The sequence below is a fragment of the Kwoniella shivajii genome, chromosome 10 (genome assembly GCF_035658355.1).
Source record: "Kwoniella shivajii chromosome 10, complete sequence".
NCBI classification, from domain to species: domain Eukaryota; kingdom Fungi; phylum Basidiomycota; class Tremellomycetes; order Tremellales; family Cryptococcaceae; genus Kwoniella; species Kwoniella shivajii.
In genome coordinates, this window is record NC_085917.1 from 1151810 (window position 1) to 1176729 (window position 24920).

Consider the following 24920-nt stretch of genomic DNA (forward strand, 5'->3'; position numbering starts at 1 on the left):
ATCTCAAGATACTTTCTCTCTCACTTTTCTTCTTAACGTCATTCGATTCTCATCCCTAACAAAGCCTTCTCATCACGGGTTCTCATAATTCTGATTCAAATCACTTTCTTAGAGATAAACACATGTCAGATACTAGACAACAAGCTGAACAAGAATTAGAAACTGTTGAAATGAGTGGTAATTTGGAAGATAGCTTAGGGGTGAGTTTTGAGGCTCGTATCAATGAAACAATCAATCGATCAATCATCTATCTATTGGCTACAAACCTAAATGAACCGCATGCCGCTAGATCAGCTGAGCTGATCGCGTTTTACCCTCTATAGTCCGCTCTCGGATCATCATTCACACTCCCTCCTCCACCAGCTCCTGCCACCAAAGGCGTCGAGTCAGCTCACGAACCAGATGCCATCCCAGCAGAGACAGTAGCAGCTACTTCTGAGCCTGTGGAAGGCATGGATGAATGGAAAGATACCCTGGACAGCTACACCAAAGAATGGCAAGCCGAGTCTTCCGTTGCACGAGAAAAAGCTTTGGCTACAAGAACTAGAATCGAAAAAGAAAACGCTGACGCAGAGAAAAAAATGAAAGAGGAATTAGCAAAAGAGAAAAAATCAAAACTCGATCAAGAAAAGAAAAAACGTGATCAACAAAGATTAAAAGCTGAATTAGAACAAGAAGAAGAAGAAAATCAAAATCAAAATCAAAATCAAAAGAATAAAAGTAAATCAAGTAAAAACGTTAAAGATGCATGGGAATTAGTCGATGATAAAAAACAAGGTACTACTGCCGAAACTGATGGAAGAGCTTCAACTGGACAAGAAGGTGGGAAACATCAATCTGTTGCACCTGTAAGTGAAACTTCTTCCTGGGTATCGTCGTGTATCAATTCTGCGCTGATATCATATGTAATAACCACCATAGGGATTATACAATCCAACCACATCAACTGATCCAATCCCACCAGTATTCCAAGACTCCAAACTTGTATCAAAATCATCTGCACCAACAGACTCAGCTACCTTATCTAGACATTCAGCTACTTCCGGAGCATGGGAAGATCTATCCAGACCATCCGGATCTCATTCAGGATCGGGATCAGGTTCGTCAGGTGAAGAAATCTCAAGACCACAATCTAATTCAGAAGAATCAGATATTGTCAACGTCCCTTCACCCAACCAACCCAAAGATAGCAACAACAACAGTTCAGATAACTCTCAACCACCTGCACAACCACCTTCACTCACCTTGAGTCTCTTCAATCCATCCCAACTCACTTTCAGAAGAGTCTTAGCTGTAGTTGGAATAAACTTGGTTTTACCTTTTGTCAATGGTGTTTTCCTAGGTTTCGGTGAGATTTTCGCCAGGGAAGTTATCAGAGTAGGTAGATTAGTTTGGAGAGGTGAAAGAACCATCTGGAGTTTCGGTAGAGGTGCTGCGAGTCGAGGTACAGGCGGTGTTGGTTTGAGCGGAGGATTCTAAGTGAATCGAGCTCAAAACAGAATGGTTATATCAAATAGCACTTAAATTTGAAGAGTTCAAGTCGATAACATATTATCTTAACGGATGGGACGTATTTAGAGTATATAGTACATGTCAAGTTATCTGAATGATATACAAACACCTCTGAGCATCTTTTTGCCTAAAGAGCGCATCAATGCTATGAGGATATAGTAGACAGTAGATGGCAAAAACGGAAAGAAGAAAATCATACTAATTCGTGAATGTCATAAATTATATCCAATATCCCGTCCTGTGAGACTCCCTTCTACGCGAATTCATCTAGACTCCAATTTACCGACCAACCAATCCATACCTTCGAACAAACCCAAACCTGTCAAAGCACTACAGCCCATTATTTGCCATTCTCTTTCTCTCAAATCCGTCAGACCCAAAGCCTCTGATACTTGAGCAGGCGATAGACGACCTTGTGATATGGGTAAATCTTGTTTGTTCGCCAGTACGAGCAGAAGGGATGTTTTCAGTTGCTGGAGGGAGTAAGTAATACAGATTAGCCAATGTTTTCCAGGTGACATTACACAAAAATAATCAAGTATGTAGTAAAGGACTAAATACACGATAAATGAGATGGACAAGTAACGATAGATAAACTCACTTCATCAGAGACCAGTTTCATCAATTCAGATTTAACCATTCCTAATCTGGCACTATCACTTGAATCAATCACCAGTATAATAGCTTCTGTTCCTTGGAAATATTGTGACCAAGAAGATCTCAAAGAAGTTTGTCCACCTATATCTATTAAACCGAATTTGACTCCCTTGTAATCGTATATCTCATGATTGGATCCTACCGTCGGTGCTGAAGCGACTACCGATCCCATCGTTATCCGATAGAGAATCGTAGACTGTAAGTGGGGAGTAAGGGATATGTCAGTTCACACGATTTCAGGACAAACAGAGATAAGATGATACGTTGAGACACAGTACCAAAAAGGTCGAATCGCTGGAAATTCATCGAAAGGACTCTGAGTGATAAAGGAAGATTGATAGTTATGACCCACTTTACCAGCATTGTCCAATCCTAAAATCAATACTTTCGTTTCCCGCTTCGAGAATAAACGCGACCACAACGAAGAGAATGTCACTGAAAATGAAATATCAGCTGAGAGTGTCCCCTTGATCGAAGCCGAATGGAATAGGCAGCTCACGACCCATATTTTCCTATAACCTTTTCGTCTCGTTAGATGCTTGATCCCGATGATATCGACTGCACGATAGAACGGAAGAAAGGCTATGAAAAAATAATCAGAGCATCTCATCCTCAATTTATAGGAATAAGTGAAAGCTAACTTACCTGTACCCCGCGATTTCATTCAGGTTACCCCACATACCAAAAATGCATGCGTGAACCACGTGTTGAAATAGAAATACGAAATTTTCAAAGTCCTCTAACATGTACTGTATATACACCACCCATTTAGCATTCAAAGAAAGATTATCAGGAATTTGAGTTTTTGAGACGTTTTTTCGAAAAGTACGACAGAGTAGATACTCAAAAGGTGATAATTCATGTGTTCAGCAGTATAGATAACTCAAAAGTAAATCAAAAATCAACTCGGCTCGACTTCCATCCTGAAGCAAGCAACCAAAAGCGAAAATCTTTGACTACAATATTCATATTCCTCAGCTGGACAATTCCGACTTCAAGTTTTTTCTAGTTTTTTTCTTACATTAGAATAAATTAAGATGAGTGGAAGAGGCGGATTTTCAAGAGGCGGTGGTGGTGGTGATAGAGGTGGGAGAGGTGGATTTGGCGGTCGAGGTGCGTTTTTCATCATTCACCTACGTTGAGCGCTGGGCGTAAGGCGATGGGGAAAAAACATCGTCACTGTGAATATCCAGAGGTCATTAGGGTGGTGAAGGACGGTCCATTCCACACTCGATTCGCCTTAGGGACGGAAAGGACCACATGACTGCTTGCTCTACGGAGGTATATGCTGACTTTTGTACTTAACTCATAGGCGGAGGAAGAGGTGGTGGCAGAGGTGGATTTGGTCAAAGGGATTTCGGACCTCCTGAGAGTGTACAAGGTGAGTGTTATAAAGATTTTTGTTTTATCATAATAAACACAAATACTACTTCCGCAATCGTTCTTTACTCTATCGTCTGATGATGTGTCTTTATGCAAAAGACGTATTGAGAGACTAGAATGCTAAAATGCTAATATCTTGTGGTGATGACGATGACTGATGGGCTAACTTGCGTTGCGTATTTAGAAATTGGTTCATTCCTTCATCCAGTCGAATCAGAAATGTTATGTTCATTAGTAACGCCAACCAAAATACCTTATTTCAACGCACCCATCTATCTGTCAAACAAGACGCAAATTGGTAAAGTCGATGAAATCTTGGGTCCAATCAACGAAGTTTATTTCACAGTTAAAATGGATCAAGGAATGTTGGCAAGTTCATTTAAAAAAGAAGATAAAGTATTCATCTCAGGTGAAAAATTATTACCCATCGAGAGGTTTTTACCAAAGCCTAAAACTGCAGGTGGGAAAGGTGAGCTCCACCTTTTATCTCTCTCTCTCTCACAGAGAGCTGTACTGCTTTCATCTATGAAATTACTTTCTAAGTGATATGGACGCTAATCACTGTTCTACTTCACCTCTCCCTTTCCTCTGGATTTCTATTCGACGACATCGAAATACACAGTCGAGAGTGAGTACATATCACCCAATCTCAATACCAAACTCAATGCTGATCCTTTTCTTTTCTTTTCGCTTATAGAACGAGGCGGCGCTCGTGGTGGTGGTCGAGGCGGAGCTAGAGGAGGACGAGGTGGGCCCCCCGGTCGAGGTGGTCGAGGTGGATTCTCAGCCAGGGGAGGTGCGGGTGGTAGAGGTGGATTCAGTGGTGGTAGAGGTGGTCCAGGTGGTTCAAGAGGTTCATTCGGAGGTGGTGGTGGTAGAGGCGCACCAAGAGGTGGAAGAGGCGGTTTCGGTGGTGCTGGTGGCGGTGGAAGAGGTAGAGGGTATTGATAGACTTATTCTTATCCAGATTTCCAGATTTCCAGACTTCCAGAACTTTTGGGTAGATGCATGTATTCCTGTGACTTCCGATCGTCTGGCAGAACCTCTCAAATCCACCAGATCTTCTCGTTGGAATACAAACGGGGGTCATGGCTATGGCTACAGCGATAAAACAGGATTCGTGAAGCGAGATCAAGATCAAGATCATGATATGCCATACTCTCGCATCTTAAGAAATCAACCTCGACTGGCTATCACTCTGCTCTGAAGTTTATATATTACGTGGTATATACGACAGATCAATTACTCTTCACTCGGTTGGAGACTACTCGTATGAAGCCAGGATTTCTCCTTGGTAAGGGAAACGTATACGAGTGGACATAAAACATTATTTGCTCGAGATGAGACACAAATCTGGGTCGTAAACTCTACGAAGGACAACGGCCATGAATCCCAAGATTACAGTTAAACGAAGAATGTTACATGCTATGATATTTCTTTTGACCTAGAGTGGATACTTCTACTTATCTACAACCTATGATTTATGATTTACGATTTACGATTCACCATTTACGATCTGTGTTTTAACAATTAACCTATTTTACTGAACAACTTTAAAATCTAAATTTCCTAATTCCTCAAACAACTGGATTGTCAAAGTACTGCTTTATTCCGTTCTTCTGCACAAAAAGCCGATTGACGAGACCCAGAACAAATATACTGACAATATGGTATCTACAAAAAACAAATCCTCGGATGACTCGTACAATAATGTCCGGAATAACTTCTCGAGAACTCCAATCCCGATAGGTGTTTCTACCTAAAAGTGGTGTTGGAGGTCGAACAAATCGAAAGATCTTCTTGATCAGGCTTTACCTAAAACATCTGCATAACTGACTTTCTCCCCTTTTCCTTTTCCTTTAGTCTTGATTTTCTTCTGCTTCTGCTTTTCAACGATTTTACCACCTTCATTAGTTTCCAACCTATCAATCTCGTCATCCAATTCTAGTTCACCTAAAACTATTACATCTTCTTCACCGTCAGAATCAACGTTATCATCATCTCCGTTTCCGTTTCCGTTTCCATTTCCGTTTCCGTTTCTGTGAGAATCAGATTTGGTTTTGGTTTTAGATTGAGTTAAAGAAGGGATATATTCCCAATCATCATCTTCATCTGACAACTCATGATCTAATTCTTGCGAAGAAGAGCTATCAATATTTGCTTGAGGTAATAAAGAAGGCGTGGTAGGTGTTCCTTCCATCAATGATAATGCAGAAGAAGGAACTGTCTTTTGAGACGAATTCGATGATGGAACAGGTGTATTGAGATTTGTTTTGGATGTAGTTAATAAAGATGATTTGGTCTTGGATGTAGGTTGTATATCAGATGTATCGGGTAAAGTAAGTATAGTTGGATTAGGTATGAAATCGAATCCTAATGTAGTCGCCGTTGTCGCTGTAATCACACGCATATAATTATCAGTATGGATCATTATTCCAGGATCCTACTACCTGGTCACGATCGATGCCAGTCCTCCATACCAAGGATATAGTGATAAAGTGATTATGTGATTATTCTTCAATGGACTCACCTCTCTTTTCCCTTTTTCCTTTACTATCTTCGATGAGACCATCCAATTTGACTTCTCTTTTCCCTTTAACTTCGTCGTTGTCGTTGACCGTTGACTCGGTTTTGGTGACTACCATATTAACTCCCAGAGTAGTCAATCTTTTTGACTGAAGTGTAGGAACTGATTTCGGTCCTAGTTCATTTAAGAGTGCTACTTCTGATCTCCAATCTAAGGAAGAGGCCGATGAGGAAGGTAATGATTTTCTGGGAACACCCGATCCGGGTCTGGATCGACCGTGAGGTGTCCTAGAGTGTACTGGGATTGGTCTGGGTGGGATTGGCATATTGACTGATGTATCAAAAAGAGTGATAGATGAGTGGGAGAGTGCAGTTGTATATGTAAGATGATTATGCGATTGATGGATGTTCAATGGTTGATCGTAGATAAGAAGTACTTTCGAGATAAACGTGTATGGAAAGTGGGGATGATCGAGAAGACAACGACGGTAAACAGAGCTGTGTACTTTGCGTGGTCACGTTGATGGCGTGGCAACGAGGGGGGTCGGGGTGGCTGCGAAATGGGAGGTATGAAAGGGGGAAAGAGTGTGTGGAACGAAGGGACAAACGTGGTTCCGTTGATGAGGGGATATGAGAGGTTATGATGATGATAAGGGAAGCTGTGAACGCGTAGAGATCAGTTGAGGATAGAGATACCTTATCTATCGGGGGGGAATACTAACTACTACGAGTGGCAATCATCAGACATCACAACATCACACTATAATGACGTAACTCTCACCCCCTGCTGCAAACGCGTCGTACTAAAACATTACCACCAACAAATGATCCGACTTATGATTCGGATCAACACATCACGTGAACAGTCATGGTCAGATTCAAGTACTGCAATGTGAGAATGCTTTCACTGTCGAGGGAGGCAGCTTGATGTACAGTACTGGCAATAGTGAGGCGAAGGAGAGTAATTCGGACGATGCGATGAACAGCTCATGCATCTAGATTCTACATTCTACGTGAATTGTGTATATATATATATATCTACGTGTTTATTGACTCCAGTATCATATGCTGATTTCAATTCATTTTTTTCCCATTCACTATGACTGAAGATAATGTCCAATGGCAGTTGTCCATTTCCTTTGATAGATCATGCCATTCCCTTGACCATGGTAGATGAAGTATCATTGATCATCTCCTCGTTGAGATTCTTTCAATCTCCTTATATGTTCATTAACGTATCCTCTTGATTCCAACTGTGATATCGAGAGGTGTTTAGCACCATTGATTTTACCAAGGCAGTTCTGCGAGTGACAAGTGACGAGTGACACGAGGCATTATCATGAATCAGCAACTGAACTGAACTGAACTTAAATGAACAGCTAAAGCATGTAGAGGAGAGATCCAGATCAACTCACGTCGGATCCACAAGAACAAACGAATCCTTGAGCCATATCCCATTCCGTACTGGGATAAAAGAAAGTTATAGCTTGACCTTGTTTCAATCCCTTTGAATTGGTCGTTACTTCCCACTGATCAAGTTGATTATGGGGTAAATGAATCTCGGCTGTGGGTGAACACGAGTGGTTCACTATTGGGCCAGAAATAGAGAACCGTCAACGTCAAAATAGGGCCCATTCTGAATTATTTCTGATCACTCACTAAATAACAAGTCGGAATTCAACTCCAAATGATCTCTGTGTCCAGTCCCAAATTGTACAGATGAATATGCTTTTTCCGGTGCGAGAGATATATTTGTGAGTTTGGTTATACGCTCATTCGGTCCAAAATCCTATATCATAAAAGCCAAGTATAAGAACAATGCCGAGTTAGCTATACTCTTATGTCGTATCCTATCCTATTCTATCCTATCCCCACCCCTCATCCCTCGTAAATGAACGAAATTCTTAATCCAGATTGACGCTCGGTACTCACTCGAGCAGCAATCAATCTACTAGCGTAATCTTCCTCGTCACCTGATGGAGGTGTGAATTCCACTTTGAACAAATCACCGTGAGTGGGTTGATACGTTTTTCCTCCGTGCGTATTCGTATAAGTTGGTTTATTCCATTTCGAAGGCGATGTAAGTGGAAGAGGTGATAATGCTGTCGGCATGTTGTTTTTTGATTTAATTTTGGTTCTGATCGATGGAGTTTGTGGTCAAGTATCTGTGTTTGCCAGGGACAAAACAAGAGAAGCGAGGATGAATGAGTGTGAGATAGGATAGAAGGAGTAGGAGTAGGAGATGCTGAGGATTACTGTTTAGAACGAGGATATTTACCTTTATACCTTGAACTCGCTTGGCTATTATGTAAACCCGGGATGACAAATAACCGGACGGGAGATTCACCCGGTTGAATGTCGTAATTACCATTACCGGGTACTTTTCATGAAATCGCACGAAATGAGCCAGTTGAAAGTGACAATCTTTTCATATGATGATTGGTTGGGATGATATTCAATGCATAATCTATAACAATCTTCCCATGTTCGATATATGTACCACATCAAATACCAATCCTCTTCCCTCTTGGGATCCAAGCAATTCCACATACACCAATACTATATAAAATCAAAACTGACATCGATAAATATGTATTGACATACATAGTTTCCATTGATACGTTGACTAATCCAGTTCCTAAATTAGCTATCAAGAAAACGATCAATCCATTTTTGTTTATAGATTCTAACAATAGCGGAGTCGGGATTTGGGGGAAAGCAGACTCGAGTAATAAATAACCTAATAGGAATAACGTGTTGTATGATGCTATGAATAAGACATATGGTGTATTTGCCTGATCACCGAGAGAAGAAAAAACAACTCGTCAGCTACTCACTGATCAGACGAATTCATCACAAGATTCACAGAATAACAGAAACAGACTTACAAATCGCCTTGATACTTGTCCTAGATTGAAGTATAACCCAATTCCCAAAGCGGTCCACCAAGCAATTGTATATCCAAACAATTCCAATATCAATTCAGTGCGACGTTTTTCATAATGTCTTTTGATATGATCTTCCGGTGATTCAGTTACTCCTCCTGTGATTTCTCTAGGCGGAAGAGGAGAAGATAATCGCGAGATATGCTCTCCTGTAGCTAGACCAAGAAGGTATATCGAAATGTATCCAGGTAATGAAGATATACCTTCTTTGTTTAACCCCAATAACCCTGGTCTGGAAGCAGACAGAAGGAACGATTCAAGACCACAATAGGACAAGATGATTTGGTGGACTACACACACACACACACATATATATATATAATCAGTTTGTCATCAGGAAGTAAAAACTCATAAAAGTCAAAAAGTGAAGAGACGATAACTCACCTAGAGACAGTGAGATAGCTAAAACACTCCATCTTACCCATTTCCTCAATGGAGAAATGATAACACCAAAGACAGGTAATAGTCCAATAGTGAAAAAGAAATTCCAATGTACTCCATATTCAGTTACATGTTCTGGATATTCGACTCCTTTAACCATTAATAATCTGATAAAACCCAATATCAATGTTGGCGTAGATTTCTTCAACGCTTTCAGTATTTCTACTGATATGTTATTATCGGTCTTCTTTATGAGTGGAATCGAGGGAGATGTAGGTGTTAATCCATTGGAATCTGACCGACTATGATTGTGATGTTGTCGTTGTCGTTGTTGTTGATATTGTGTAAAAGAGGATGATAATGATTTAAATGATATTAATCCTAATGAAAATACAAATGATCCTACTCCTACGTCCATCTTTTTTCTTATTTTCATTAGCACAGCTATATCTTTTCTCCGTCGAGGACATGATGACTCACCAAGCTAGTACCGAAATTTTCACATTTACCCAACCATCTAGGAAAGACTTTGAAATCAACTGCTAGGATACAATGAATAGTCATAATCATCATGTGTGCTCTATAAACACTGAGGAAGGGTAATTTTCGTTTACCCCCTTCCTCTCCATTTTCTATACTCCTTTCATTTCCTGTCCATAATGGTGTAGGTGGATTCCGTCTGATTGGCGAAGGATAATTTGAGATGGGCGAGACCAACTGATCAGTCTCATTAAAAGGTGGTGTGGGTAGTATATTCACTGTAACATTATCTGGACTTGGTTGTGGACTTAACCTTCTTTTCGAAGGTCCACTTGTAGTTTTAATGGTTTTGAATGGATCATCGACTGATAATTTCAAAGGCGAATTGACAGCTGAACCACTCGATGAAGGTGATATAGGTGATGAAGCGATTGAATTGGGGTTTGAAGTTGAACCTGAACGTGAGAGTGAATTTGAATGTGAATATACTGATGTAGATGAAGATGAAGATGTAGATGTTAAGGGTATTTGTGAAGGTAACGAAGTGATTTTGATTGGAGTACTTTGATTTGATGTTTTAGGATTGATGGTGGAAGTGGAAGTGGAAGATGTATAAGTTGGTTCAGCTATTTCTTCATCTGAATCCGATTCTTCTAACCAAGATCCTTTTGATTTATCCTTCTTAATCAGAGAGACATGTTTGATACGACGTGTAATGGGTGTAGTCAGATATACGAATAATGCGAGTGATACAAGTGTGATATTGAATGATATTGGTGAGTTTGAGAATATCGTTATACCTAATACTAAAGGAAGGGATGAAGTGAAATAGTCGAATAGGAATGAAGGTCGTCGTCGTACACGTGGATAAAGCGTAGCGTATAAAGCATAAGATGTCTGTTTTCACAGATACGATGCAACATCAGCTCAACATATAGGATATTATGAGGATGTCCAATTGAAAGATATGATATGATATCAAATCGCATCAAACTCACCCAAGCTACGGAACTGATTGATATTATGGTGAATATCGATGAACCTGGATTATCAGATACGAAGGCTTCTTTCGCTGATTTATAATCTGCCATATTGTGTTGATTGTTTGGTCTCAGGCTATGGATGGCTCATTATTACACTGTTGAACCTATGGACCTATGAACCTATGGTCTTCGTGATTTTGCCTATGTTTGGTGTGATGATGCTACCCTGCTTCTTCTCAGCGATATCTATTGATGTAGTAGACATCTTTTTGCTCTTACTTTTGCATGGTTCACCTCCACTCTGGCGAAACATGCCATGCTGCCTGTAATCAGGTTGACCTGCCACTTTCATGATAACGCCGTGATTCACCGATATAATGGAAAGTGGAGGTGGCGGGATCAAATTGAACTCTATGACTGCAGTTGTCATTCACGTTCACGTCGTCAATTGTCACAACCTTCGCGTTTGAACTTTTGACAAGGTTGACACTTCCACACTCTTCCCCCCACGTATTCGATACCCCCTTCATTGTGATCGCCACAATTGCTCGTGGATGAGATATACTCTCGTCAAATCAATAACACCAGTACTCAACCAAACAATACAAATCAAGTATATTCATAATCCTTTTATTCAACTTCCATCGAAAGTGGGAATTAGCCAAAACGTGCATCAACGATTTATCCATTCACCTAGTACTTCGGTAAATATCAACAGTAGTTATAAACCTACCTCCACTGCTTCCCAACGCGTAAAAGCCAATCTTACGACGAGGACCACTTCTACTTCTACTTCCACTCCTAATTCCACTTCCAAATCGACCTATAACATCGGATCTTACACAATGGCATCGGCAGCACCTGATAAAATGGCTGTTTCGGCACCTGGATTCGATTCAGCTCCTGTCACAGTAGCTTCTCATGCACCTCAATTAGATGACGAGGACATGAGTGATGATGAGCCGTTAATCAGGAAAAAAGTCAATGGGTCTGGCGCGAAGAAGAGGATAGGTGGTGACAGTAGTAATAGCAGTGACGATGATGAGAAACCATTAGTGAGTTTATACGATTTTGACTCACCTGCGACAAGCGAGACGAAGGCAACGAAGGGGACTTTGGCTGATCTGGTTGTATGGGGACGCAGAGCAAGAAACCTAGAGTATCAAATGGAATGACAAGTAAGAAAAGAAGAGTCGTTGATAGTGATAGTGATGAAAGCGATGCTGGACCTTCAGTTAAAAAAGAACCTGAACCAACTGTAAGCTTGTTTCAATTCTTCCCATCTATGAAAGGAACGACAGAAGGTTCTGATCCTTGTTGTTTCCTATTTCTTTCCACCAATTCAGCCAAAGACAAATGGTACTTCCAAACCTCGCTCATCGACAGCAAAAAAAACTGCTCCACCTGCAACCGATTCCGATTTATCAGAAGATGATAAACCTCTCGCCAAGCGGACTACAACAAATGGCAACGGAAGCGGAAAAGCAAATGGAAATGGAAAACCTACTTCTGCAGCGAAACCTAAGGCTAAAGCAACTAAGAAAGCTCCTTCAAGTGATGAAGATTCACCTTCGCTCTCAGAAGAATCGTCTTCGGAGGACGAAAAACCTTTAGCTAAGAGGAAACCAGTGCCTAAACCAAGACAAAGTGCAGGCTCAACAACAACAACAGCAGCAGCTAAGAAAAAGGTCAAAGCTGAACCTGAAAGCGATGATGATGATGATGATGTACCATTAGCTAAAGGAAAAGCAAAGGCAAAACCAACCGGAAAAGACAAGAAGCCAGTCGTAAAGAAGGAAAAGAAAGTTAAAGAGTGAGTGCAATGCTCCTGAGTTTAACGTGACACGAAAACAGAGATGAGCTGAGCTGATGAGTTTGGTTGTGCGTAGGGAGGAAGACGAAGAGGAGAAATATAAATGGTGGGAACAAGAAGCATTAGGTGATGGTGAAGTCAAATGGACATCATTCGAACATAACGCTGTGCTTTTCCCTCCGCCATATATACCTTTACCAAAGAATGTCAAAATGAAATATGATGGTGAGTCATCCTGTTTGCTCGAATCTAATAACGAGTAAAGTTGATTTTGAAATATTCTCAGGCGTACCCCTCACTCTCCCACCAGAATCAGAAGAAGTAGCTGGATTCTTCGGAGCGATGATAGAAACAGATCATGCTCAAGATGCAAAATTCAGAGAGAATTTCTTCAAGGATTTCAAGACCATGCTCGATAAATATCCACCAAAAGAAAATGTCAAAGTGAAATCTTTGGATAAATGCGATTTCAAGCCTATGTTTGAGCATTTCGAAAGAGAAAAAGAGAAGAAGAAAGCTATGACCCGTGATGAGAAGAAAGCGTGAGTAACTGCCCTACTATGTGCCAAGGACAGACACTGTGTGAAAGTAGATTATCGTTATTGACGTATTCGGGATGTAGGATCAAAGAAGCCAAAGATAAAATGGAAGCACCCTACCTATTCGCGATGGTAGACGGTCGAAAAGAAAAGGTTGGAAACTTTAGAGCGGAACCTCCAGGATTATTCAGAGGTAGAGGTGAACACCCTAAAAAAGGAACACTCAAGGTGAGCTTTGTTCACGATCAATTCCTCCTGAAATAAGCTGACATGTACCCATAGCATCGATTACGTCCAGAAGATATCATCATCAATATCGGAAAGGATGCACCTCTTCCCCAAGCTAACATACCGGGGAAATGGAAGGGAGTCCAACACGACAACACCGTCACCTGGCTCGCACATTGGAAAGAAAACGTCAACGGGAATGCTAAATACGTCTTCTTGTCTGCTGGTTCATCTTGGAAAGGCCAGAGTGATAGAGCGAAATTCGAGAAAGCTCGAGAATTGATTGTGAGTTGCAATTGCGTTTGAGTTCCCAGATCCAAGGCGCAAGACTGACCAGTCGTCTCAATGTAGAAACACGTAGATAAGATCCGAAAAGATTACACAGAAGATCTGAAATCCAAGGTCATGGCTGATCGACAAAGAGCTACTGCATTATACTTTATCGATCGATTGGCTTTGAGAGCAGGTAATGAAAAGGGAGAAGACGAAGCGGATACCGTTGGTTGTTGTTCTCTCCGATTCGAACATGTCACCCTCACTCCTCCAAATACTGTAGTGTTCGATTTCCTGGGTAAAGACTCCATGAGATTCTTCCAAGAGGTTCAAGTGGATGCTCAAGTTTTCAAAAACATTAAGCTGTTCAAGGCCGAACCCAAGAAAAAGGGGGATGACCTTTTCGACAGATTGACGGTGAGTAGATCGATACTTCTCGTTGTAGGCAGAGTGTTTTTTTTTTTACTAATTCAGCGATGTGTAGACCACACTTCTGAATAAACATCTCAACAGCATGATGCCTGGACTTACAGCCAAGGTATTCCGTACATACAATGCATCATGGACTTTCCAGAAACAGCTTAAGAACACGCCGAAGAACGGTACTGTAGCGGAGAAGATAGCAGCATACAACACAGCGAATAGGGAAGTTGCCATTTTATGTAACCATCAAAAGAGTGTCAGTAAAAATTATGACACCTCGAAAGCGAAACACGAGGACAAGGTGAGTGAACTGAACTACTAACTTCTCAACCAAAGTGAAAGACTTTCCGCTAATGCTACCGACTGTGCTTCTAGATCCGGGCATTGAAATATCAACGAATGAAATTAAGATTACAGGTATTCTCACTAGATCCTAAATTGAAGAAGAAGAGACCTGATTTGGCAGAAGATGAATCTGATATGGACGAAGATTTCTTCGAAAGACATGAGACTGATCTACTTGAAAAGGCAATCGATAATGCCAAGAAGAAATTCGAGAAAGAAAATATCAAAGCTGAAGAAGAAGGTGAGAAGAAGAAAGACAAGAAGGAATTGGATGAAAGATTGAAAGAGATCAAGGATGAATTCAAGGAATTGAGAAAGGAAAGAAAGAGTAAGAAAGTAGAACCCAGAAGAGGAGGTGAGAATAAAAGCTTTTCCTCGCTCATCGAGATGAAGCTATCCGTTGGCTAGACTAGGTGAAGTACTATCGCTGACTGGATCATGTGCCCTTTTTAGCCACTGAAGAGAAACTCCTTGAACAGATCACCAAGATGGATGAACGCATAGCGACTGCTAAAGTACAATTAGAAGATCGAGATAAATTAAAAGATGTTGCTTTGGGGACGTCCAAAGTCAACTATATCGTAAGATTGCTCTTGAATTTTGGCACAGGTGTATAGATGTGCCCTGTATGCTGATGTGACGAATCTGTAATCCATAGGACCCTCGTATAACTGTAGCTTGGGCAAAGAGATATGATGTACCTCTAGAGAAGTTGTTCTCCAAGACCTTGTAAGTATGACTTAATATATCTAATCAGTCCGAGATCACCCGCTCATCATCAATATGTTTTTTACCTGGTCAGACGTGAGAAGTTCCCCTGGGCAGAAGCTGAAGCTGAGAAGAACTGGGTGTTCTAAGTAGGAGAGCATGTATGCGTATGAGATAGCAGTGTGGATGGAGGATGTTCTCATGTTATACATTCATCTGTGTGTCTTTGTCACATATGCATCGTTACATGTCTTTTTCCTAATGGATTTGTGATTTACGCTGTATGTGATTGGTCCATCGGCGTTTGCCATATGAAATAATGATCATTAATTATCTTTTGTATTATCGGGTCAATTCGGAATTCCAAGTTTGTTATTATTATTATAAACCAGATCATTACAAAAGTGACAAGTGGAAAGATCTGACCTATCCTATTCGTGACTTTTGGAATATAACCAAGTATAGATATAAATTGGAGGTGAAATCACATCGACACATTCATTTTGATAGTACCTACGCCACCCTTCAGATACTCTTTTTTTTCTTCTTGTATTGAACAATTCATTGTTTCATTGATTACTTGTTCACACATTCGATTCGAGTTTGATCGATAATCCTCAAATCCAGATCAACCATGTTGTCTTTATCAAGAACGAGACTTTCGAAAGCGTCGATAATTTCTCGATCGTTGACAAGAGGTTATGTGGCTGCATCTCAGACCCATCGAGCGAGCGAAGCGACCGTAAGTATACGTTTCATTACGCGTCCAATCCCATCTCCCTGCGAATACCCACCATTGAGCTGGTATCAAGAAAGGATCTTGAGAAGAGGTGGCGATCTTTATATATATCATCCCATTAAAGCTGACTGACTTCCCCCCCCCCCCGATCGTTAATTAGAATTTCGGTCAACATAAAGGTTATCCTGTAATCGATCATGAATTCGATGCTGTAGTAGTGTAAGTCTCTCAACTATCCATTACCTTCCTCCCTCTCTCTGATGCATAGATGATAGATGAACTAATGTCACATGGGAATACAGCGGTGCTGGTGGTGCTGGATTAAGAGCAGCTTTCGGTTTAGGTAAGTTATAACTTTTCGTGTTCCTCATTTTTATTCTCAACCCACTTGGTTCACTTGTTGTACCTCTCGATCGATGGGACAGATGCTGATGGTAATATCAAATTGATTAGCCGAAGGAGGTTTGAAGACTGCTTGTATCACTAAACTTTTCCCCACTCGGTCGCACACCGTTGCCGCTCAAGGTGGTGTTAACGCTGCTTTGGGAAATATGACTGAAGATGATTGGAGATGGCACATGTGAGTCAAACTTTCTTCTCTTCTCTCCTGTACGTGAGAGGGAGTACTCGGATTTTTATTTTTTTCTGGAAGATCGCCTCAGTCTTAGTGTGCTGACGTATTTCACCCATATAGGTACGACACCGTAAAAGGTTCTGATTGGTTAGGTGATCAAGATGCTATTCACTACATGACCAGAGAAGCTCCCAACACAGTCATTGAAGTGAGCCATTCTTTTACTAGGGATTCGCCGTGAATTATGACAACTGACCGGTTATTCGTCAGCTCGAACATTACGGTGTACCTTTCTCGCGAACAAAAGAAGGAAAGATCTATCAAAGAGCATTTGGTGGACAATCTTTACAATATGGTAAAGGTGGACAAGCCTATCGATGTGCAGCAGCTGCCGATCGAACTGGACATGCCATCTTGCACACACTATACGGTCAATCATTAAGACACAACACCAATTTCTTCATCGAATATTTCGCTCTTGACCTCTTGATGCAAGATGGTGAATGTGTCGGTGTCATCGCATTGAACATGGAAGATGGTACATTACACAGATTTAGATCACACAAAACAGTCTTGGCAACAGGTGGTTATGGACGTGCATATTTCTCATGTACTTCAGCACATACCTGTTCAGGTGATGGAAACGCAATGGTCGTCAGAGCAGGTTTACCTCTTCAAGATTTAGAATTCGTGCAATTCCATCCTACTGGTATTTACGGCGCAGGTTGTCTGATCACTGAAGGTGAGTCTTCTCAATTTTATTACATGCGTTGTATACAAGTGATTGTGCTGATGATGTATGTCCAATCTAGGTTCTCGAGGTGAAGGTGGTTACTTGCTCAACTCTGAAGGTGAAAGGTTCATGGAAAGATATGCACCTACAGCTAAAGATTTGGCGTCCCGAGATGTCGTTTCGAGATCTATGACATTAGAGATCCGAGAAGGACGGGGTGTCGGACCTGAAAAAGATCATATCTTCCTCCAATTATCACATCTACCAGCTGAGATCTTACACGAACGATTACCTGGTATCTCTGAAACAGCCGCCATTTTCGCCGGTGTAGATGTCACCAAAGAACCTATCCCCGTTTTACCTACCGTCCACTACAACATGGGTGGTATCCCAACCAAGTACACTGGAGAAGTAATTACCGTTGATAAAGATGGAAAAGATCAAGTCGTTCCAGGTCTTTACGCAGCAGGAGAAGCTGCATGTGTATCGGTACACGGTGCCAATCGATTAGGTGCCAATTCATTATTGGATATCGTAGTCTTTGGTCGAGCATGTGCCAATCACATCAAAGAGAATTTGGCTCCCAACACACCTCATAAACCATTCAAAGATGATTTGGGTAAAGAATCCATTGCAAATCTCGATAAAATCAGAAATTCTTCAGGTCCCATGTCAACTGCTCAAGTTAGATTAAACATGCAAAAAACAATGCAAACTGATGCTGCTGTGTTCAGGTGAGTACTTGATTATCCGCGCTGATACGTCGAGAAGATGATAGCTGATAATAGATCTGATATAATAGAACTCAAGAATCACTCGATCAAGGTGTAGAGAAGATGACTGAAGTATATGGCCAATACGATAAAGTCGGTATCAAAGATCGAAGTATGATCTGGAATTCAGATTTGATTGAAACTCTTGAACTTCGAAACATCCAACAAAACGCCATTCAAACTGTCGTTTCAGCCGCTGCAAGAAAAGAATCAAGGGGTGCTCATGCCAGAGAAGATTTCCCAGATCGAGATGATGATAAATGGATGAAACACACTTTATCATTCCAACATGATCCTGAATCAGCTAAAGTTGACCTATCTTATCGAAAAGTAATCAGTCATACTCTTGACGAGGCTGAATGTAAAGCAGTCCCTCCATTCAAGCGAACTTATTAAACGCGTTTTTCACAAGTTTTTTTTTGGGTATTGGACCAGAGGGAAAGGTGGAAGTAGCTCTCATAGGGAGGCTTTTCGGTTTCAGTGCGCCTTTCTTACTATACCATATGTAAGTTTGGGTAAGAGGAAGCACAAGTTCTCTTCCTTTGTATCGCTCGTTTGATATGTTGATTACGTAAAAAGATATGAGATGTACGCTTTCATATGCATTTCAAATCAATTTGTCTATCGTACATTGTTCATATGGGTCAGCTACAACACAGTAGGGACAAGTGATCGCATTGTGTTGAAGGAGGGGGGGCTTGGAGCTGTCGATGGGATGAGGGGACAATCAATGAAACAGGGATGACCAGCGGAGGAGACGGTCACCCACGGCTTCATCGGAGAGACAGGGAAGTAAGTTGTGGGGAGGAAAGTGTTATCATCGCCATCGCATTGAAGGTTCAGCGAATCCAGTCAATTGGAAGGATGTGAGATTGGGTCAATTTGCACAATCCGGGTTTTCACACCGATTAGGTCTTCCCATGACTTGCTTCGAGAACAAAATTTCTTTTTGGCCATTACTGACTTGATTCTGAAATCTTACTCATAACCCTACCTAACTCAGCTTCGGCTAAGGAGTCATCCTACCAATCGCTCATTGGTGTTTTCAATTTGGGGGCCCTTATTTGGTGTTGGCGCTGTATTCGGTCTTTTACTGGGAGGGTATTTAGCAAAACGTTATGGAAGACTACCATTATATCCAGGAGGACAAGTTATACTCTGGAAGACATATCCTCTTGCTCTGTCAGGATTCGTGTGTATGATCTTGTAAGTCACTCGGAACGCAGTCATGCCAGTTCTCCTCCATCGGGTGATTGATATGGTGGCTGAATTGAGTGAGAAGGAGTGTGATCTTGTGATAATATGTCAAATCACGACTAAAGAAGTAAGTGACCATGCCCGAACGTTCATAGCGATGTTAACATGAGTAGTTATCGAAGACTCGACCTGCTATCCTCCATACAGAGTTAGGTCAAGACCTACAGTAGAGGGTGGAAGAAGAAGCAATAAAATCCAAAGAACTCTATCGACACCAAATTTCAAGGTCATCTTGGCTTGTTTCTGTAGTACGTGCATCACACTGTTCCTCTTTACCGCATTTCATCTAAAGCATAAAGAGAATCTGCTAATGGTACAATAGACAAATAACCGTTCTCAGCATTTCAGATACTGTAGGTAAGTTTCTGCTCAAAGCAGAGGAATATGACTCTGACTGATCTATCATAAACTGATCTGCTTTTTTCCCTAGCGTCATTCGCATACGATGGCTTTCTCAGCGTGTTTACATATACACCTGTTCCACAAGGTGGTCTTTGAACTTTCAGTAAGTCTACCTCAGATTTTACCTCTCTCGCTAGGTTGGATACAGATCAATCACCTATATAAAACTTCTTGGACTGAATCTCTCGATATTGCCACTTCTGCGATGATCCTTCTGTAGGTTCAGATCATTGGTATCGTAGCTGCTCCTTCCTCACCATTGACTATTGAATGTCATCATGACTCCTCTCTTCGTAGCTCTTTGCCAAGCCGATTATGGAGCTAAAAGGACTCTTATTCTGACTGCGGGAATTATGCCGTTCAAGGTAGCATTAATTCCTGCTGCAACACATGGGACAACTGCTATTCATACTACTTTTGGGATTTTGATCCGCTTGATGGATATCCACATTTTTGCTTGGCCGTGATTGCTCATCTCAATCCCACAGCGATGTGCGAAAAATTTGACTTGGATGTGTAATTAGAATAAATGCTCAGCTTAATGCCGCTTGTTTCGATAAATATCTAGAGCTGTTAGCTACTGGAAGCAAAATCGTACTTATTGCAGGGGTAAGATTCAATCGACTTTGCTAACGCTATTCCTCTTTCAAATCCACACTGACTTGTAATTTGCAGGCTGAGGACGGGCAACTGAACTTACAGTAGCAGGGTGAGAATACATTCACTATCATTGTTCGACCGACTCTCGATATTAATATGAAGAGGTGACTTTGATCAGTTGGATGTTCTCGTTAGCTACTGAATTCGAAACCGGTAGCTTGGGTTGACAGATTTCATGGATTGATATCCTACCCGAATCAATCTTACCCGTGACTGCGAGTCTCTGGATCCCAAGATCGGTGAAGGTGGTCCACGGAGACGATGAATACCACTTGTTGGCTCAGGAGGGGGATTCAGATGTCGAGCGACTTTCTTCGTCTTCCGAATTGGATACTTTCAGGAATGTTTGACATGTATCGGAGTAGATATACCTCCTTACTATGTGCATATGATCTCGTTACCCATGCATCTATTGTCTGGTCCTCTCTGTCTCGGTCCATGCGTGCTGTACAGTGTAAAAGCAGATTCCAGTACCCCCAATTTAAAATCAATGATCGCTTATCGATGCCACTTGATATCACTGCCACCAGAGCAAAAGTGGAGGGAGAGCATTCAGAGAAGATACACAAAATAATACGAGTAGTTACTTCATCGCTCCTTTTGGGTCGACTTCTGCATCATCAATCATCATTCCCAACCAATCCTTTAACACTCTTCTCGCTTCTCGCACATCCATCCTAGCTCTACCACCTCAGAAGACAGTCTTCTCCCCCGTACATCCTTTCTTTTCAACTTCAACTTCTTTGTGCTCATCTCAAGCATCATATATTCCATATATAATCACATCGCATCTCGAAAGATGTCATTCCTTTCGACCTTATCAAGTCCAACTTAACATCAGCGTCCTCCGTCACAGCTCGGGATAGGGCGCTTCAGATCTTAGATGTCAGCTCTTTCATACGACAGAAATCTTCAATCCTCTATGCGTATACCTCTCCCTTCTCCATCTTCACCCAACCGACCTTACATTCCCCCTCCACCTCTTCCTCCTGGATCACCTTCACGACAAATCTCCTTGACATCAATGTCTACCAACCCGGTCTCCACCCCAATACCACCAAAGAAATCGAAGAAACGATCTTCTTTCTCTGATCATACAGCTATGGAAGGATCACAGGATCTCACCAAAGTTCGTGCTTATGCAGCCTGTCAAAGTTGTCGAACCAAGAAAATTAGATGTTTACCTGGACCTTCAATTTCTCAAACTGGATCTTTCCAAAACACGTCAAATCAAGATGGTCAAACACCAGGAGCATGTCAACAATGTATTCAAGCAGGAATAGAATGCGTTTACTCTCCAACGAGAGATAGAGCTGCATACAGTCGACAATACGTTCAAAATCTTGAAGTTAGAGTAAAAGCTCTAGAAGCGATCCAAGCTAGAGTCATACCTCTTCTCGAAGCTTTTGAAGGCTCAAATCCCAGTTCGAGCTCGAGCTCAAACAATAATCAATCAGATCCTGCCCAAAAACTTATAACGACAATTTCCCCTATAAACACTGCTCAGCCTGCGTTACAAGGAATCCGTTCGGTGAATGCAATGGAGTCAGAGGTAGATGGTGAAGGTGAAAGTCAAGAAGAAGAGGTTGTTCAAGGATCTGATGTTGAAGATGGTGGTCAAATGACACAAGATGAAAGGGGGAATTATAGATATATCGGTTCATCGAATACTTTATCTTTACTTGATTCTTTTTCTCATCGAGATCGAGATCGTGATCGTGATCGTGATCGAGACCGCGAAAAAGATAATGGAATGATGACACCAGGAGGTCAAGTATCAAGATCAAATTCATCTGTTTCACGTCCAATAAATCAGCAATCTGAATCAAATTCTCGTCAATCACCAGCTGTTTCCGACCATACGACTCGTAATCCAAATCCTTATTTCGGTCACGTAGCTGGATCAGGAGTAGTGAAGGCTCTACCACCCATACACGAAGTACAATGGCCACCAACGGAAGAAGCAATGAGAATGATTGACGCATACTTTGAAGAAGTTCATCCTTGTTTACCTATCGTACTGGAACATGAATTTAGGAAGGAATTTACAGATGTAATGGATTCAAGAGGTAGAGGAGAATTACCTTCACAAGGACCTGTAAGTATCTGTCACTTGTCTTACGCAGTTGACTATTTCATTTTCTCGGAAGCTGACGTGATTTATATCTCAGTTTCTGGCAGTTATATTCGCCATATTCGCTCTGGGCGAAAGAGTCATCGTCACCTCACGGGCTTGGCAAAGAGAGAGAAAGAAATTCCAGGATAATGTCCAAGGAGATATCGATACCGTTCTTCCGGGGGAAGCAGAGGCAGGGGTCATTTGGTATGAAAGGCAAGTCGGAACTCTCATATGGCCACTCACTGTTTCTGACTATTGCTTGGTGCATTAGAGCTCAAATACTTCATTATACCTGTCTTAAAGATCTGAACATCAACCAAGTTCAATGTCTCACTCTTATGGCGGCTTTTCAAGCTAGTGTCAATGCGATGCCAATGTCGTGGCTTCTTGCTGGTCAAGCATTACGTGTTGCACAGGATCTAGGTCTTCATCGATCCACTTCTAGACTTCCAATCCCTTTCACCGAGAAACAACTTCGTTCTAGATGTTGGTGGGCAATCTACGGCTTAGAGCGAATGATGTCTATCTCCCTTGGTAGACCTCTGGGAGTGGATGACTTGGATATCGATGTGGCGTACCCTGCAGAAATCGATGATTCCGCCTTGGAAAGAATGTCTCGAGAAGGTACGCCGACGAGCCTTACAAGCGGAAACGATGAACCCCTCGGATCAACAATGTCTGGTTTCATCGCTCTCACAAAACTATCTAAGATCGCAGGAACGGTAGCCCATCTTCTTTATAGGCCGGCCAATGAACGTTCTGTTTCTGATCCTTCTTGGGCTGCGTCTCAGCAGACTGCAATCAACAAGGTGGACAAATTGCTGAGAGAATGGTTAGATCATGATGTAGTGAGTAAAGTCCCGAGAAATTGGCAGGCTCTATGTTTCATGGCTGACTATCTATCAATGCAGCCTCGAAAGTATAAAGACCCTTCTGATAATCGACCAGTCGCACTTGTATCTGCTATACTTTCAAACTCGTATTTTGCGGTGCTCATCACCCTTCACCGAAATTTCCTACCTTCCAATCCTGATTATCCGCGTCCCAAGCCGCCTCCGTCTTCTCAGTCACTCGCCAAATGTGTCGAGGCCGCACGTTCAGTGATTTACATTGCCTCACAATCACGAACCCTAGTTCCGCCTACACACCATCTAGCAGTATATTGTCAATATCTGTGGTCATCAGCAGTAATCCTGTTGCTATGTGAAGTGCAGGCGAGGGATCAACTAGTCATCGAAACTGTAGGATCTCATGTCGATTCTTGTAGAAGAACGTTGCAAGCTCTTGAACCAGTTTGGCCTGGATCACGCAAATTGAAAGAATTACTCAACGATGTATCAAATCGAGCAAAAGAAGTAGCAACCGTATCAAAAGTTGATCCTCGAGGAAATGGGAAGAAGCGTAAAATTAATCTTTCGTCCGAATCAAAGAGTTTACCTAATGTACCTGGTCAAATGAGACCGCCACCTAAAATAATCCCATCTTCATCTTCATCAGCTTCACCTTCTCATCCATTACTGAACCAATCCCGCCATCCTCAACGACAAGGATCTGATTCAACGATCAATGGTCGTAACCCTGAAAAGAGACAGAGAACTTACGAAACTTCTGATACGCGTACACTTGTAACGTCGGAAGATGCAAATCCTCAAAACATTCAAAATCTTCATCAAACTCAAATACAGAATCAAAACCCGTACTATGCTATACATCCTTATCCATCTTCGACTCCAACACAGACTTCAGCTATCCCACCTGATCTGAACCCAAGTAACTATTCTCTTGATGTCGGTGTATATGATTCGTTCGATCTGGGAGGAGTTTCTTTTAACCCTTCAGAACTTTTACAAGGCTTTGGTGATTCAGCTTCTAGTTTCTGGAATCAAATGACCTTTATAGGTGATAATAACAACAATAACAGCTCGGGGACTCCTTATACAGGTGGTCAAATTTTCTCAGGTCACAATACACCTAATTCAACTACCGGATCAGGTCCATCTCCAGGTATAATCCCTCAACCACAAAGTCATTCCCAACCTCAACTTCAGACACAAACGCAAACCCAATCTCAAGCGAACCAACAGATTTATGACGCAGGCCAGAGCCATAGTTCTCAAACTCCCACCAGCCAAGGTCAGGCGCAAAGACCAGGACAGGTGGATCCATTCGCGGAATTCTGGGCACAAGTAGCTGGGAACACGTTTGATTGGCAGGCTGATCCTAGTGTCCCCTTCAATATCTAATGAAGCAAGAGGTAGGAATGAGCCCTGTACCTACCAGGAGACGGGCGATGGATGATAGGGAACGATCAAGGCAGCCTGTGTCTACTTGTTTAATCAATAACTGTACAAAAGTAACAAATTGCGACGTTGTATATATCCTGCATAACATTGTATGTCTTCTCAGTACATATATAGGAATGGAAGCCATATGTAAACATTCGTGATACTCGACGATGCAAGGCAAT

At 41.7% G+C, this 24920-nt stretch overlaps 9 protein-coding genes across 9 annotated transcripts; 5 read left to right on the top strand and 4 right to left on the bottom strand.

The window, feature by feature from the left end:
• Positions 1-122: 122 nt before the first annotated feature.
• IL334_007311 (uncharacterized protein) lies at positions 123-1479 on the top strand (the record flags this gene model as incomplete). Its single annotated transcript, XM_062939001.1, has 3 exons — positions 123-200; positions 324-848; positions 922-1479. 3 exons carry the CDS (start codon positions 123-125, stop codon positions 1477-1479), a joined length of 1161 nt encoding a protein of 386 aa, XP_062795052.1.
• Positions 1480-1775: 296 nt separating this feature from the next.
• On the bottom strand, positions 1776-2675 carry IL334_007312 (uncharacterized protein; the record flags this gene model as incomplete). The annotated part of the gene is made up of 4 exons (XM_062939002.1): positions 1776-1985; positions 2114-2365; positions 2522-2604; positions 2669-2675. The coding sequence occupies 4 exons, from the start codon at positions 2673-2675 to the stop codon at positions 1776-1778; spliced, it is 552 nt and encodes a 183-aa protein (XP_062795053.1).
• A 531-nt stretch (positions 2676-3206) lies between these two features.
• IL334_007313 (H/ACA ribonucleoprotein complex subunit 1) lies at positions 3207-4500 on the top strand (the record flags this gene model as incomplete). Its single annotated transcript, XM_062939003.1, has 4 exons — positions 3207-3282; positions 3482-3550; positions 3737-4021; positions 4250-4500. 4 exons carry the CDS (start codon positions 3207-3209, stop codon positions 4498-4500), a joined length of 681 nt encoding a protein of 226 aa, XP_062795054.1.
• Positions 4501-5356: 856 nt separating this feature from the next.
• Positions 5357-6404, bottom strand: IL334_007314 (uncharacterized protein; the record flags this gene model as incomplete). The annotated part of the gene is made up of 2 exons (XM_062939004.1): positions 5357-5946; positions 6083-6404. The coding sequence occupies 2 exons, from the start codon at positions 6402-6404 to the stop codon at positions 5357-5359; spliced, it is 912 nt and encodes a 303-aa protein (XP_062795055.1).
• Positions 6405-7259: 855 nt separating this feature from the next.
• On the bottom strand, positions 7260-8190 carry IL334_007315 (uncharacterized protein; the record flags this gene model as incomplete). Its single annotated transcript, XM_062939005.1, has 4 exons — positions 7260-7379; positions 7494-7666; positions 7738-7867; positions 8011-8190. 4 exons carry the CDS (start codon positions 8188-8190, stop codon positions 7260-7262), a joined length of 603 nt encoding a protein of 200 aa, XP_062795056.1.
• Positions 8191-8582: 392 nt separating this feature from the next.
• On the bottom strand, positions 8583-10975 carry IL334_007316 (uncharacterized protein; the record flags this gene model as incomplete). Its single annotated transcript, XM_062939006.1, has 5 exons — positions 8583-8873; positions 8967-9313; positions 9408-9822; positions 9885-10781; positions 10883-10975. The coding sequence occupies 5 exons, from the start codon at positions 10973-10975 to the stop codon at positions 8583-8585; spliced, it is 2043 nt and encodes a 680-aa protein (XP_062795057.1).
• Positions 10976-11712: 737 nt separating this feature from the next.
• Positions 11713-15345, top strand: IL334_007317 (uncharacterized protein; the record flags this gene model as incomplete). The annotated part of the gene is made up of 13 exons (XM_062939007.1): positions 11713-11922; positions 12012-12125; positions 12214-12680; positions 12757-12905; positions 12967-13222; positions 13303-13447; positions 13502-13732; positions 13799-14137; positions 14205-14444; positions 14519-14843; positions 14942-15069; positions 15147-15217; positions 15291-15345. 13 exons carry the CDS (start codon positions 11713-11715, stop codon positions 15343-15345), a joined length of 2730 nt encoding a protein of 909 aa, XP_062795058.1.
• Positions 15346-15830: 485 nt separating this feature from the next.
• IL334_007318 (succinate dehydrogenase [ubiquinone] flavoprotein subunit 1, mitochondrial) lies at positions 15831-18411 on the top strand (the record flags this gene model as incomplete). The annotated part of the gene is made up of 8 exons (XM_062939008.1): positions 15831-15938; positions 16096-16154; positions 16238-16278; positions 16389-16515; positions 16630-16717; positions 16780-17251; positions 17322-17976; positions 18045-18411. The coding sequence occupies 8 exons, from the start codon at positions 15831-15833 to the stop codon at positions 18409-18411; spliced, it is 1917 nt and encodes a 638-aa protein (XP_062795059.1).
• Positions 18412-21217: 2806 nt separating this feature from the next.
• IL334_007319 (uncharacterized protein) lies at positions 21218-24696 on the top strand (the record flags this gene model as incomplete). The annotated part of the gene is made up of 4 exons (XM_062939009.1): positions 21218-22432; positions 22506-22666; positions 22725-23301; positions 23365-24696. The coding sequence occupies 4 exons, from the start codon at positions 21218-21220 to the stop codon at positions 24694-24696; spliced, it is 3285 nt and encodes a 1094-aa protein (XP_062795060.1).
• Positions 24697-24920: the final 224 nt, after the last annotated feature.